General features: G+C 40.2%; 1 protein-coding gene across 3 annotated transcripts in view; it reads left to right on the top strand.

Moving 5' to 3' along the window:
- fnip1 (folliculin interacting protein 1) overlaps window positions 1–14,887 on the top strand; it is a 35,828-nt gene extending 20,941 nt beyond the window's left edge. For 2 of the 3 annotated variants that reach the window (XM_038306819.1, XM_038306820.1), the window contains exons 7-18: window positions 131–214; window positions 2,158–2,229; window positions 3,606–3,741; window positions 5,058–5,259; window positions 5,544–5,629; window positions 9,545–9,691; window positions 11,008–11,177; window positions 11,748–13,359; window positions 13,469–13,634; window positions 13,831–14,031; window positions 14,117–14,232; window positions 14,324–14,887. In XM_038306819.1, coding sequence (XP_038162747.1) covers window positions 131–214; window positions 2,158–2,229; window positions 3,606–3,741; window positions 5,058–5,259; window positions 5,544–5,629; window positions 9,545–9,691; window positions 11,008–11,177; window positions 11,748–13,359; window positions 13,469–13,634; window positions 13,831–14,031; window positions 14,117–14,232; window positions 14,324–14,402 — 3,071 coding nt within the window. In that variant the 3' untranslated portion in view covers window positions 14,403–14,887. The remainder of the gene's footprint in view (window positions 1–130; window positions 215–2,157; window positions 2,230–3,605; window positions 3,742–5,057; window positions 5,260–5,543; window positions 5,630–9,544; window positions 9,692–11,007; window positions 11,178–11,747; window positions 13,360–13,468; window positions 13,635–13,830; window positions 14,032–14,116; window positions 14,233–14,323) is intronic. The other variant, XM_038306821.1, reaches the window with a different exon arrangement.
- The last annotated feature ends 508 nt before the right edge of the window (window positions 14,888–15,395 follow it).

Below are 15,395 nucleotides of genomic sequence, written 5' to 3'. Positions count from 1 at the left end.
TTATGATGATGGCCGGTCAATAGGACACTATCGGCTTTCCTACTTCGTTCACTAATCATGGTTTATATTTTTGTCTGTTCTTCCTCTCCCTTTTCGTTTCTCCTCCATGTTTTTTGTCTGTGCTGCACAGGATTTTCTCAGCTCTGCAGCCCTCGACGGGCCTTCTCTGAACAAGGCCCGCTGCGCCTCATCAAGAGCGCATCTTTCTTTTCAGGTTGGCGCTAGAAACCGGCCACAGGTGCCGTGTGCCGGTTGCATGTGTGCGTAACGGCTGTAGCTGGAGTAGTGGCGGTTTTTCAAGATGGCTGTTGGTGGAGCATGCATGTGTGGTTAATCCTGCGAAAAGAAGTAAAAGTAGACCTAGCATGCCATAATACAACACGTCTGCAACGAACCTGGTTTCTAGAGTCAATTAGAATTTTCTTCTGGAAATTTCTAGTTGATTGTCAAATTTGTTGCTGGTTACCATAAAGTTTCACCTAGACTTTGTAATTATATCCAGCAGTTGTTTCTGATCAGGTTTATTGCAGACTCATTAAATGCATGGTGGGCTCATGGGTGTTGGTTACTGTGGTATTAGTCCTCACTTTAGTTTTTCTACTCGTCTCTTCTTTCTATTATTCACACATTTGCTTTGGCTGTTTAATGCTTTTAGACTTCTTTTAAATTGGGCATCTGCTTTGTATCTCCTGTTTTTGCTTAAAACCTTTTGAACATACCAAAGCATGCTTATTCTATGTATATTCCCTCTGGAAACCATGTTAAACACAAGAATATTTTTCCTGACTCTTTTCTCCTCACTTTATAAATCCTTAAAGTAGCTCCTGCCAGAAATGCGCTGCACCGGTCACAGACCAAACCTGAGCTTAGCTGTTCCTGAATATCATGGATCTTTGTCATTGCAGAAAAATTACTCATGCCTGTCTTTATAACTGCATTGTTTGTTTAGTATTGGCAGTCTGAATTCTTATGTATACTTAAAACATTTTGGGCTATGTTCTCTTGCCTTCTATGACTGATTTAAGATGTAGGTGTATTTAGATAAATGATTGTTTGCTTCAAAGTGATATTTTTAATGTAGAAGTTGCTTTAAACTTTAGGAGACTAGGACTTTCCTAGACTTACTGTTTGGTTTTAGACTCATGGAGAATTTAATTTGGATTTTTCCCTGAAAGATGCTAAGAAAATTAGCTATTCCAAATAAGATCCCTTTTTTTTTTTTTTTTTTTTTTTTTTTTTTACCTATTAGCATAAAACCTCGCTTCCAGAAGGTTAAGTTTTCCCTGAATTGACTTTGCTCACCGTAGCTTTAACTTTGACCAATCCTACAATTTAACATGAAGGTAAATAACACTCTCTTAATATTTCTGGCTTTAATTTTGGTCAAACATTAGTGCACAAAAAGTTTTGGATCATTGCTTTATTTTATGACAATATTGGGTGACTCTTGGTTTTAAATGCTTAAAAAAATCAATCTTTATTACTTCAGATGTGATTATTTGACCGTCCTAGCTACTTTTCAGTGTGTCTTGTTGTTTTGAGTATTTTTGCCAGACCGGTAAATGAATTTAAAGTTTAGTTTCACATGCAGAGCATACATGCTTTCAGTTCATATGGCTCATTTGCATCCAGCATCAGTGGTTAAACCCTCTATTTTTACTGTGGGGTAAAAATCGGTTCAGGAGGGGAGCCTTTCCCGTTGTGTTTGAGGCTTCACACCTCCGTATTTGAGAGGAAGCGCTGGAGTCTTCACTTTTTTACGTATTCCCTCACCGGTTTAGTAGATATTTCTTGATACTGGCTTTGATATTGCTTCGGAAATAACCTTTTCATAACGGTTTAAGTCGATGGTGAAAGTGGGAGAGGTGCTGAAGATCAACCTCTTACAACAGTCCTGACCCCTGGCTTTATTTTTGGGGCACTTCCTCATATTCAGTTGCAAAACATGCGAGCACACAAGCAGTTCAACAGTCGTCTATAACCGTCCTTTCGTAGCAGAGTTGGTACTTGATGTGGCTTGAACATGGGATGATTGCTACTGGTGCAAGAACATCTCCAGCAGTTTTATTTCTAATTTGCTATGTGTACTTCCTATTATCTCTTATTTCAATGTTTTCCCTCTAATCCAAACCATCACCATCTCCTTCTTTCCTCCAGGCCACAGCCACCCTATGGACATGCCAGGCCGAGGTCCACATGACGAGAGGGACAGTGGGATTGCCAGGTCAGGTATGTTAATGAGACTATAAGAAAAGCCAGGATTGACCTACAATCTGAGAGACCTTCAGCCTTACAGAGGAGGTTTGAATGGCGCTTAATGTTTATTCTGAGAGTGAAAGGAACCAAGAACATCTCCTCTATCGTTACCTTTTGTTGTTTTAAAATCATTTTCAGACTGTATAGAGTTCAGACTATGTAATACAGCAAGTTAGGCTTTTGTTTTTGTTTGTTTTTTGTTTTTCTTTTCCCCCTCAACCAAGCACTTCCTGTGTGAATGTGGTTGACTTGTTTTAACCTCACCGATCAAGGTCACAAGACTGACAGTTGTGAAACAGGCAGTAATTGTAACACGTGGCATTTCAGTTGCAGTATACTAATGTGCTGCATGCATCCCTGGTTCTAAACATGCCTTCATAACAGCAGCTTTTGTGTGCTGTCAGAAATGTAGGATGGACCTAAAAATATTAAAATCGATCGAATTTGTTTATGCTGATACAAGAGCGGAGGGTGGACAATAAAAGACCCAGTGTTGAATCCCCGTTCCTCATTCTCCACGTTTCAAACTTAGTACCGTTTGTTCATACTGGACATTATCAGGTCCAGGCCTCAAACATGCGTCACATGCTGATGATTAAATATAGTAGCTCTCAAACTTGGCTTCTAGTAAATGAACTTCTAAATCGAGCCCCGTTCTGTCATCTTCATTTTCCAACTGGCCAGCACCCACAATGCGTTTGAGATGAAGGGTTCTTAATCCGCCTCGGCCACAAATGCATGCAAGCATTATTGTCCATCAGCATCACACTCTCTCCTCCTGTCATGGTTGTTTTCCTGTCCTTTGGGCAGCTTCCATTTCCTGATTTGTCCATCTCATGAGGTTACTTCTAAATTATTTCACAAGCACTCCAGATTTAAAGCCATCCACAGAGCTAATGGATCATCAATGTGTGTGTGTCTGTGAATAAATCTGTGATCAGCAAAATATAATGATTTTTTTTTTTTTACAAGTTTGGCTTTATTGTCAAATTGTGTGAATATATCAGGACTAATCTCTGATTTTTCTTGTTTGGGTTTGACATTTATTTTTGTAATAAACAGGTAAAAATGAATTTATTTAATTTCTGTTTTAATGATGATGCTGATGATAATAAATGTTTAGATTTTTCTTGTTTTTCTTTAGAACTTTGTAGAAACCATGTTTGATTTTGAATGGATAAAACTAAAGGTTTTCTGTCCGTTTTTGTACTAACACTCAACCTTTTCACTGTCAGTCACCATTCTATGTATCTGTTCTGTTGATCTGCTTTTCCATTTCTGCCCTTTTTATTTGTTTCCACTAACCTTTTTTTGTCTTCTTTGTTCCATCCCACCCTGTGTCATTACAGCATCTCTGAGCAGCCTATTGATCACTCCCTTCCCTTCCCCTGGCTCCTCATTGACCAGCAGCTGCGCTTCCAGCTACCAGCGCCGATGGCTCCGCAGTCAAACTACCAGCCTGGAGAACGGTGTATTTCCACGATGGTGAGATTCATACGCTCATTCACCTCTTCTTGGAAATAGGGATGTAGACAAATAATCGACTGACAATCAATTGTTGATGAATGGTTTATCAGATAAAAATTAGCCCCATGCACTAAAGGGGGCCTCTCTTGACTCCTAAGCAAAGCCTCACTTGTATTTGCAGTAGAAATAATGGCGGAGTGTGGAGGAATACTGGGGCAGAAACATAAATGGATCCAGGGTCCGGTCTAGGATTATTTGCACTGTTTGATGATCATAATGCACTTAGGGGTCCTGTTTAACACTCATTAACTCACTCACTCATTGATTTATCAACGAAATATGCTGTGTTAGTGTTTGTGTATGTATATATATATATATATATATATATATATATATATATATATATCTGTTAATGAAATTACTGTACCCATAGTACCCAATAGTTCATTAAAGCATGTAGTTTTGATATTTAAATAATTGTCCTTTAATATGATATACCTTTTGTAGAAATAATAAATGTTTGTTTTTTTAATGCATATTATCACATTGGACTTTTATTATTATTTGTGTGATTATATGTATTCTTAGGGGGTTAGTGATCTTTGGCACTGATTTTTTTTTTTTTTTTTTTTTTTTTAAATGAGGTTCCTACTATAGAGGAACAATAATCAAAGTAAATGCAATTAAGCACTGAAGAAACAGAACATAAATGTATGGATTTCTTTAAACAAAAATCAAAACAAACTGATAAAATCTTTGAATTAAAATAAGCTATTCTAAAGAATGAAAAATACAACTAGAAAAGAAAAAAAAAATTCCAACTTGTTAAAGTTCAATTTATTTATAATGCAAGATGTTGATATGAAATGGTTATAAATGCCTCCTTACACTGTATCTTTTAGAAAGTTCATCATGTAAAAAAAATCCTTTGAATGCAGCAGGCAGCTGGGGGAATGACAAATGCCGCTGCTATGCACTAATGACTGCTAACAATGGCTCAGTCCTGTGACTAGACAGGATGCTACGTTAGCCTGTTAATGTAAAGGCAGCTGTTGTGCTAATCTTTTCTGCCACCACCAAAGGATCTTGTCTATTAACTGCAATACTAAAACATTTTACAATGAAAAATTATTTTTAAAATCTTTATAACACGTTAACAAGAAAAAATTACAGTTTATTGAATCCACTTCATTTCATATGGCTTTAAATAGTTTCAGTGTTGAACTTACTAATCCTACTGAGCAGAATGACAGGTTTTAATTTTCAGATACTTGCACCTCATTTCTGTTTCCTCTTGTTGACTGAAGTTGACTGCCTGTGAACTCTATGGTTAGGTCAGTGGAGGAGAGCTTCAACATGTCTGATGAAAGTGGAGGTCAAAGCCTCGGGGCGATGCGGAAGAAGAAGATTGCCATCGGAGTCATCTTCACCCTGTCGCCGAACCCCGAAGAAAGCAGCCGCTTCCAGGATTTTTTCTTCTCCCACTTCCCACTGTTTGAAAGTCACATGAACAAGCTGAAGAGTGCCATTGAACAGGTGCTTGTCTCTATTTTAAAAACCGCTTTATGTTCTTAACCTTCCTGTGTAAAATTTTGATAACCTAGGTTATCATATAGCTTGTTGAAATGGCAGACAGCCTTCAGCTATGCTTTTGCTTTGTACTACTGTTGGATGTTAAATCCATCTGTTAAAGATAACCATTCAATTTATTCTCTGTCCTGCTTTCTGGTATTTGTTCTTGCACCCATTTCCCCACATGTTCCTTTGTTTAACGACTTCATTGGCAGTAATGAAAGCCCATGTGTGTTATGTCACTCAAGGCCATGAAGATAAGTCGGCGGTCAGCAGATGCCAGTCAGAAAGCCCTGGCTTACAGCCGAATGGTGGATGGACTCAACGAGTTCAGGTGTGGCAGAAAGTCACTCTCACTTTGACACTGAAATCATTTAGGACATGTTTTTTACTTCCTCCACCCATGCTCTCATTTAAAATGTTTTAAAAAACAACTACATATTGATACAATCAATATCATACAAAGTAGAGAAACAATAATATTTTCAGTATCTCCATTAATTGACTGCCTTCATTTTCAGATTAAATCACTGAGTTTTAGGTCTGTTTTTATTTTGCATGGATGCAATTCAAATAAGCTGGTATTTTTGGATGGCACTACAATCTGTCAAATTTGACCAGTGGCTGCTGCAAGGGTGGAAACAAAACACACAACACCACATGTAACACATGACTTTCCTTATTTTATCCATTGGTTCCTGGACTTTAAATCCAGCATCATTCCTCTGCAAATTTTGACTTTGTTCTTTGCTGTTTTTTCTTTGCTGTATTGCCCTTAAATTACCTTTATGCCTTAGAATAATTTCAAGTTGATAGTTTGTTTTTATTGTGGTCGTATAATCATATAAGTTAACGTTATAAACATCTGCTATGAAAAGTTTCTACATGTTGAGAAAAGCAATATCCCTCTGCCCTACCTGAGGTCGAAAAACCATGAGTGGTGACATTCTGATCATAATACAGGACAGATGGTAGTGGAACCTAAAGAGGTAGCTTTTATTTAGACCTGTGTGAAACATCAGTTCCAGGAAGGCTTCGGACTTTATTTGTAATGACATTAATTATGTTGCCTTATATCTAAGGCTTCATCATCGGCTTTCTTTGTAAGTGTAGGATGTGCTGCCACTCTTCCATGACTGTTTGTTTGGTTGTCATAAAACAATAAAGTCAGTGTTTGTTCACGTACATCCCTGAAAGCGCTGCAGTGCTTTCACTTGCTCCCCCCTCGCTGGGAGCTCGCCGTGCGAGGACTCGGCATTGCTGCGGTCATGTGGCTGTTGACACCTGGCCTCAGCAACCCAAGCTGACCGGCTGGCAACCCTACCTTCCCCAGAATCTGGTCACAAGCAAGCACCAGAATAGTAGATACTGGGTGCCAGCAGGAGGGACACTTGTGCCCTGGACCAGACAAATATCTATGAAATTTCACCTCCAGGCTGTGGGGGCGGCACCTTTGGCATTAAGAGGCTTTGACTTCATGGAACATCAAAGAAGGAAACTGGAAGAAATTCCAGCCCCCGATGCTGATGTGGCTTTGACGTCGGAGGAGGGCGGACACGCACACATGCTGGCAAAGATAAGCTGCGCACTTAGCAGAGGCATGGGTACATAAAAGTCACACCAGCCAACAGCAGTAATGTCAGGGTTTGCATTTAGACCGACACGAGAGGGACTCCTGTACCAACCCTGAGGATTGATGGGTTGGAGCCGTTTCTGTTCCCCTGTAACCAGATCTGAGGAAGCCAAGCTAATCTGTCCGTCATAGCTGTGACTGAAAGATTGTGACTAAAAAAAATTATTTGCAATTAAAAGATTTCTCTGGATAAGCATAAAAAAAAATGTAGTTTGAAAAATATTTGAGTTTTAAAACTTAAGCATGATTTTATAAACAAAAGATTTACATTTATTAGTATTTGAAATGGTGTTCTGTTCAGATTGTCTTTGATTTTCAGTTACTAATGAGACTTTATGCAGAGGTACAGTCAACTGTTGGCTATAAGGAGACAACTAAACCTGTATATCTTCATGCCTAGATGAATAAAGATATCAAATTTCCTCATTTTTGTTAGTTAAAAATTTTCCTCTATCAGCAAATTTTATAATCCTTTGAAAAAAGTTAGAATTGGTCAGTCAGATATCAATCTGTAATCTGCCAGATGAATCTCTACTCAGGACTTTACCCTTCATTCTGGGTAAAATGCACATGCCTTACTCCTTTCCAAGTCTAAAAACTGCTCTTTTAATGTTTATTTACAAGCAGAGTAAAATTTTTAAACATCCAGGAAAATTCTACAGTAATTAAAGTTTAATTACATTATATTTAAAATGTAGTTGATCTAAGTTTTTCTTAATATCAAAGAAAAACAGTAAAAAGTTTTAGCTACTACATCCTGAATTAGATTTAAACTTTTGCTTTCCTATTTTTTTATTTTTATTTTTTCAACTGAGGGAAACTTGGCAGAAGCTCAAATAAATCAAAGTCACTTTGAAACAGTTCTGAATGAAATTTGGCTGCTTTTGTTCCACAGGTTGGTCAACCAAGTTGTTATCTACAGGGCTTCCTTCTTATTAAAAGGGCTCAATATTCATGAAAACAATTAAACAGAAAAAAACTATTTTTGTCTCTGGAAATAGCTTAGCAGGACCAAACGGCATCATCTCAAACAAATTGACCTGCATAGTGAAGTAATACAAATCCAGCCTCCCGGCGCCAAACGCGTCAGTTTAATTCCCCTGCTCAGGTCGTTTCTTGTTAGGTTCACCTGAACAGCTGCAGCAGGGATGTGGAAACCTGCTCTTAGAGCTGGCTCAGTCTCGAATCTCTGCAAAGTGTACAAACGTACAGCAGATAGAGGGGGGGTCTGATGGTGGCTGAGGATTTGGGAAGCTGTTCAGAACGCAGGAATGTCTGACACATTGTTTGGTCATTTGATGCGGATACTGACACGTTGTCTTTGCTGCCCTGCTGACGTACTGAAGGCCTGGATACATGCTTTGGATATTCAACTGCTCCCTTGTTATAAAAGAACTATGAGTTCATTTATTTGTTTGAGATAAAGAAACCCTTTCGAATGTTTGTGACATTATCTGGGTCGGGTCTCAAATGTCATTTAGAAATTTATCATGAAGGACAGGTAACTGCTGTTTCTTTGACAAAATGTAATCGAGATGTTGTCATTAGTTTTAGCTAGTACTTCTTATGATTGATTTTTGTAAGTGAAGCTTCCTCTGGAAACCATTCCTTCCAAATATAACCTAGATGTCAGACTAGTTAAAAAGGTCACTTTTGCTATTTAACACATCCGTCTGCTGCTCTTATTTACCTGGCGTCTCTATAAATCAGAGGTCAGGAGTTTACTTTATTTACAAGCTAAGATATCCAGAAGCTTCCAACAAGACGGATCAATTGTGCAAGTAGTTTTTCCTCCTTATCAGCAGCACTTTGACAACATGTGACTGATCACTAGGTTTGATAGCTGTTTACTGCTTTGGTTACAATATGCTAACCTATTTTTAGCTCAAAAGTTGGCGGGTGAATATGCATCTGCATTGTTTTACATTGCTTTGGCTGCAGAGATTCCCTTTAGCCCCGTGTTAAAGCTTGGCCGCAGGCCGAGACGAGCACGCCAACATCCCACGTTCCATGGAGAACTCAAGTTGCTCTCAGTGCCCAAAGAGCTGAGCAACATACAGATACATATGCATGCAGGCACACACACGCACTGTTCATTCCAACAGACAGTTGTCTTTATGTGCAAGAGCAGGCAAGTTGGCTGGACTGTGACCAATGTGTACACACATACTCACACACTCGTCTTGGTACATGTTGTGAGGACCATGTATTGAATTATATTGAAATGTATTTATTTTTTGTCATTTTTTACCCTTTCTATCTCCTTACCCTAAACCTAAGGATGACCAGTGCATACCCAACTTTAACCTCAGTTCAGCTCAGTACTCGATGCTAAACCTAACCGATAAATAACAAAAGTAAGGACCAGCTAAACGTTCTCAGTTTGACATAAATGGTCCTCAATATGATGGTGAAATCAGAGAAACGGACCTCACTCTATAGCCAAAACAGGAGCACACACACAGTGAGGATCTCCCATAGCCTCAGAGCAGACAGTGAAGCTCTGTGAACTAAGATCTCCTTTGTTTTCAATGAGAGACAATAATTGTTCTGTCTTCTCTCTCCCTCCCCCGTTATTTCCCTCTCCATTCCTGCCTTGCCACACCTCGTCTCTAGGATGACCATCTGTGACCTCTACACGATGCCCCGCGTGGCCGAGCCAGTCTGGTTGACTATGATGTCCGGAGCATCTGAGAAGAACCAGCTTTGCGGCCACTTCATGAAGGAGCTGGCTTTAATAATGGAGCAGGCCTCCAAGAACCAGTTGAGTATCTCTTCTTATTGACAACCGCGTCGTTTTATCAGTTGCTTGAGATCTAGCACGTTAAGCTGTTATTGGAAAAAAAAGAAAAGAAAAAAAGCTCCCTCCTCAAAGGTTTCAGATTCACATTTCCTGATCTGTGTTGGCCTGTCACTGGGCCTATTATCAGAGGGATCCATCCATATCCACACATGCATGGATCATTCTCTTCCCAACACCATGTAAAGCCCAATAGAAAACTCCTTCCTACTCACACAATGACAGCTTCAGTGTCATTCTACTTTTTATAAAACAAACATACAAACAAAAACTGAATGAAAAGCCAGTCTCAATTGCCTTATTGTGGCTGTTACAAAGCTGTGCCAAACTGGATGAATCGGTAGCAGGACATTCTTTGAACATATTTAGTAAAATTGATTTATGTTGCTGGTACTAAAACTCTAAATGCTTGCTCATATCTGTCCCTGTCCAAAAAGCATTAAATGATGATTATTATTAGAATTATTTCACCTAATTAATCCAACATATGAAAGAAGAATTGGACGAGGGCTGCTTTTTCCAGATCAATGGTAACAGAAAAACCTGTTTCTTCAGAATTTGACCTGTGGATCAGCAGCTCTAACCAACCGAGGGAAACTTGTCTTTTTCTTATTTCTGATTTTGTGAATATTTAAAATGATGCTGTCACCAAAGGGAGTTTGCTTTACTGCACAGCCCCGTGTCAGAGCAAGCTGAGACTCTAAACCCCAACAGACTCATTAACTATAGTTTTAAAATGGAGACAGCATCTCCTAGGTAGCAGTTTGTTTCCTAACAAGCATGACTTCATGGCTCAAGTTTCCATTGCCACTGGTTAGCCTGACCTACTCCCAGCTGCATCCCCAATGCTGTTGACTAGTGGAGCATCAGGTTACCATGGGAACCTGTGGTTCTACTATATCCCATCTCGTCTATATTGAGAGATGCCATTACTAAGTAAGCCCTATGACTGATGTGGCTGATGGCTGACATGTGTTGTAACTAACTAGGCTTCGATTATTGATTTGAGTCATAAGACAGCGAGAGAAGTAGACACTTGTGGTGAGAAACGGGAAGTGAATCATGAGAATTTAGTGTGTCCATGTGTATGTTTATGCTTATGTGAGCTTTGCAACACTTTCTGTTAAGTGGCGGGTTGTGAAAGGAAAAGTCTGGTCAAAGTTTTCCATGTAGTGACAGGAAATCTGGCCTTACCAAATAAGGTCAGGAGGGAAGGAAAAAAAACAAGAATTTCCGCTAAAAGTAAATTCTTTTCTGACCACGCCGTTCTGTTTTCTAGGTTCCTTCCTGCATTACTAACAGCCATCCTGACCAATCACTTGGCCTGGGTGCCCACAGTTATGCCCAATGGGCAGCCTCCTATAAAGATCTTCCTTGAGAAGCACTCCTCCCAGAGTGTAGACATGCTGGCAAAGACACATCCCTACAACCCCCTGTGGGCACAGCTTGGTAAGACTCAAACACACCCTCCTAAAGAGAACAAACTTCCTTCTTTTAAAGGCCTTGCTATCAATTGGATGTGAACATAAATTCTGATTGTATTTTATTTAGACTCGAAATAATATGGTGAAGTTAAAACATTATTTTGTTTGCATAAAACATTCACAAAGACCCTTACGAAAAGTTTTTAAAAATTGTCACTATTTCCTAAAAGTTATGTGTAATTTTATTAAAAAGTGCTGAATTAATCCCAAAGGAAAAGTAAATGATGCAGTAATTCATGGGCAGTTTTTCAATAAGTTGTTGTAGCCATGGGAGGAAGAATAAAACAAAAGTTTGGGAACCATTGTATTGATCCATCATCATTCCCTTGAATTTATGCAGCAGTAGATAATTTATGGATGCATTGGGAAAATAATGTGTTTTTTAAATGTTTAAAAAATACATTTTGCACATTAAAAAAACTTGTTAATGTTGACACCTAGTGGTCAGTGACTGAACGTTCACATCAGTATAACTTAATTTTTTCATTGTGCATAACATACATTTATAGAACTCTCTTATTCCCAAACTTTGTAGGAGACCTATATGGAGCCATTGGGTCTCCGGTGCGGCTATCGAGAACGGTGGTAGTCGGGCGCAGACAGGAGCTGGTCCAGAGGCTCCTGTATGTCCTCACATACTTCATCCGCTGCTCAGAGCTGCTAGAGACCCACATGCTGGACAGTGCTGAGGATGAAGCTATCGTCATACCTGGCTCCCTTATCACCACCTCACTTAGAAAAGGGGAGGTGGAGGAGTCGGACTACGTCCTGGTTACTGTCCACAAACCTAGTGGAGACTATCTGTCCCAAGGGGCTCACTGTCAGCAAACTGAGGCTGAAGACAGCAGCTACCGTTCAGACAACAGCCTCCAGAGCAGTACATACACTGACATGGAGGTAGAACACAGCTCTAGTGAAGCACCCAAAGAAGAAGATGAGGATGATGAGGAGGACGGTAATCTGAGTCAAGGGTCCAGGAGTAGTGTTCTTCAGTCCAGGCCCAGTGAGGATACGGCTTCTCATATCAGAACGGCAGAGGTTGCTGAACCCAGAGAGCTGCAGCTGGAGTCCAGCGACCCTCTGATACCCGAGGTCCCAGTGGAGAGGGTGCTGCGACTTGGCATGGCAGCCTCTCCTAGGCAGCAGGGCTCCGTTCTAGAGGCAGAGACCACGAGTGACCTGAAACTTGTTGATTCATCGTTGCCTTTAGAGCTCACATCCACTTCATCTATTTCCTCTGGGACTGTTGTCTGTAATAATGCTGAAGCTGAGGTGGATACTTCAGTAGGAAGCCAAACCAGTAAAATGCAGGTCCCTTGGCCCTCAGGAGCCAGCTTGGCAAAGAAGCCCCCTGATAAGAGCTCTGCTGGAGCAATGCCAATACCCGTCTTACCTGGAAACGCTGCAGTAGGACCAATGGCTTTGGCTGAGGACGAAGAGCCAGCTACTAAAGTGACTTTCCTTATTGGAGACTCCATGTCTCCTGAGTCGGACACAGAAAGCCGCAGACTAAAGATGGAGGTGGAAATCAAAAAACACAAACAATATCTGCAGAGAGGAGCACATTCTAAGACCATCAACACCGGTGCAGCTGAGGACCAAACCAATCAGACCAAGGCCACCACAGCTCTGCAGCGGGTATCTAACAAGATCCCCCCGTGGAGCAGCAAATGTGCGGACTATTGTAATAACTGTTTTAGCTCAGAGAACCCTTTGGAGACGAGGACTATACACAACCAGGAGACGACCACGGACAGTATGCACAAACATTTACTATATCCGTCTGGGATTCAACGACTTCTTGACCTGGGGGATCACAGTTGTCAAAGTGCACTAAATAATCCAGATTTGGGCTCAGGCAGGAAGGGGAACACGTCTTCTGTTCAGAGGAGGTGCAGGTGTAGCTCTACAGACTCCTCTGACACCTGCTTCTGCAGAAGCTGTCCTGCAGAGGAGGACAAGGATCCAAGGCGGGGCGTCTCTCTCCGTCAGGAAGGAAATGACTGCAACAAGGACCAAAAGTGCCAGGCAGCCTCTGTTAATGACTGGGAAATACCACGCAATGAGAGCTCCGATAGCGCACTGGGAGACAGCGAGAGCGAGGAGACGGAGGACTGGCAGGAGGAGGTGCTGGTTCCCTTCCCTGGGTGAGTTTGAGATCCCCTCTCTGCTTTTACTCCAACAAATACTTTGGTTCTCAATGGGTTACTTTTAAGTAGAACAAAAATGCTCAATTTTCTATTTTGAAATCTCCAGGGCAAAATTGGTTGAGAACTACTCTAAGCCCACCATCGCCAATTTTGGTCGCTCTCTTTTTGGAGGTTACTGCCCCACCTATGTTCCAGACTTTGTACTGCATGGGATCCCGAGTGATGAGAAACTACGGCAAAGCCTCATGACGGAGTTAAACCATGCTGTTCAGGTAAACCGACAAATAAAAACAACCATAGATCCTTCATTTCCAAACTCTCTGCAGATGGCCATGTCAAAAACCAGCAGTTAACAAAATGATAAAGACATTCTGCATGCTCTTGTTATGCTCTTTTAATGATTTAGCTTGTAACATTTTTTTCTTTGGTGTTATTCTTATAAAAATATCTTCTATTTGTCCTGTGCAGCATCCTGTTTTGGATGAGCCTATTGCCGAGGCCGTCTGCATTATAGCAGACACAGACAAGTGGACTGTCCAGGTGGCCAGCAGTCAGAGGAGAGTCACCGATCCAACCAAGCTAGGAAAAGAAGTGTTGGTCTCCAGCCTGGTTTCCAACATATTGCAGTCCACCTATCAGCTCTACAAGCTAAACCTTTCCCCTAACTTTGTATGTCACTCCTTTCAGGTTTTCACTTGATTTTTGTAGTTATGAGTGTCTCCTGCTCTAATTGTGCTGCTGTCTCTCCCATTAGTGTATAATGCACCTTGAGGACCGCCTGCAGGAGATTTATTTTAAGAGTAAGATGCTTGCTGAGTATTTAAAAGGCCAGACAAGAGTCCATGTGAAAGAGCTCGGCATGGTGTTGGGGTAAGCACTTCAGTTTTTCTCTTCCTCTCAGTGAAGAAGCACAGCTGGTTGTGTTTACAGTCTCCTGATATTTTCTCTGTTATCTTTGCAGGATTGAGTCCAGTGACCTACCACTGTTGGCTGCAGTAGCTAGCACTCACTCCCCTTACGTCGCCCAGATCTTACTATGAGACTATGGGATGTTCAGATCCTAAAGACCAGCCAGGAGGCGCATTTCTGCCCTTCTTAAATAGCCGTCCATACCTGTACATCTCTACCTGACCTGTATTTACACCCAGCATAGGAGTTTGGCCTGATCCTCAGTGTTCTACATCGTCATCGGCTTCACAGCAATGCAACATTTGACCACATGGTGGCGGCAGATAATAAAAAATGGAGCAAAGCGGAGCGGGTGACTAAAGCATCTCTGATATGGACTGAATGTTTATCTTTTCTTTTTCTTTTTTAAACAAAACTTTTTATTATTATTTTGGAAACAAAAGCCAAAGACTATAAATGTATGAGAGCGAAATCTAACTTTTATGTTAATTACACAACTGCTTTCATTTCCAGTACAATCCTAAACATGGAAATTAAACAAATAGATACCATGTTAAAACTGAAACAAAATTTCTCTGGATGTTTTTTTTTTTTTCCCCATCATGTTCATCTTATTTTCATGTTTTTGTTTACAAGATAAATGTCCTAATTTAAACTAGGGCTGAAACAACTAATCATGATTAATCGATTATTAAAATAATTGGCAACTAATTTAGTAATCGATTAATCATTAACTGGCATAAAGCGACTGTAAAACAAGCCAGTAGCTGACAGAGCGACCCACTTAGAGCAGGAATTATATCAGAATTGTAAGAAAAAATAAACATTTTACATTTAAGATAAAAAAATAAAATAAAAATGTTTCCGTCTGTCAATATGCTCTATCCAGAACTCCTCAAGTGGAAAAGTCTTTGTCTCACCTGGTTTAATTTTGTAAAAAGTGTCCTTTATCGAACCATTGGCTATCTGATTATTAATTGATTTATCGAAAAAGTAATGAACAGATTAATCGATTTGCAAAATAATCCTGAGTTGCAGCCCTAATTTAAACAAATCAATAGTTTTGCTAAATTAGATTTTCCGCGCTGCCTGATCCTCATCTTATTCCTCTTTTGTTTTTATAC

Source organism: Cyprinodon tularosa, unplaced genomic scaffold (genome assembly GCF_016077235.1).
Source record: "Cyprinodon tularosa strain WSP-4 unplaced genomic scaffold, ASM1607723v1 ctg592, whole genome shotgun sequence".
Lineage (NCBI taxonomy): Eukaryota > Metazoa > Chordata > Actinopteri > Cyprinodontiformes > Cyprinodontidae > Cyprinodon > Cyprinodon tularosa.
The sequence above is the reverse complement of the archived record's forward strand: the minus strand, read 5'-3'. Positions and strand labels throughout refer to the sequence as shown.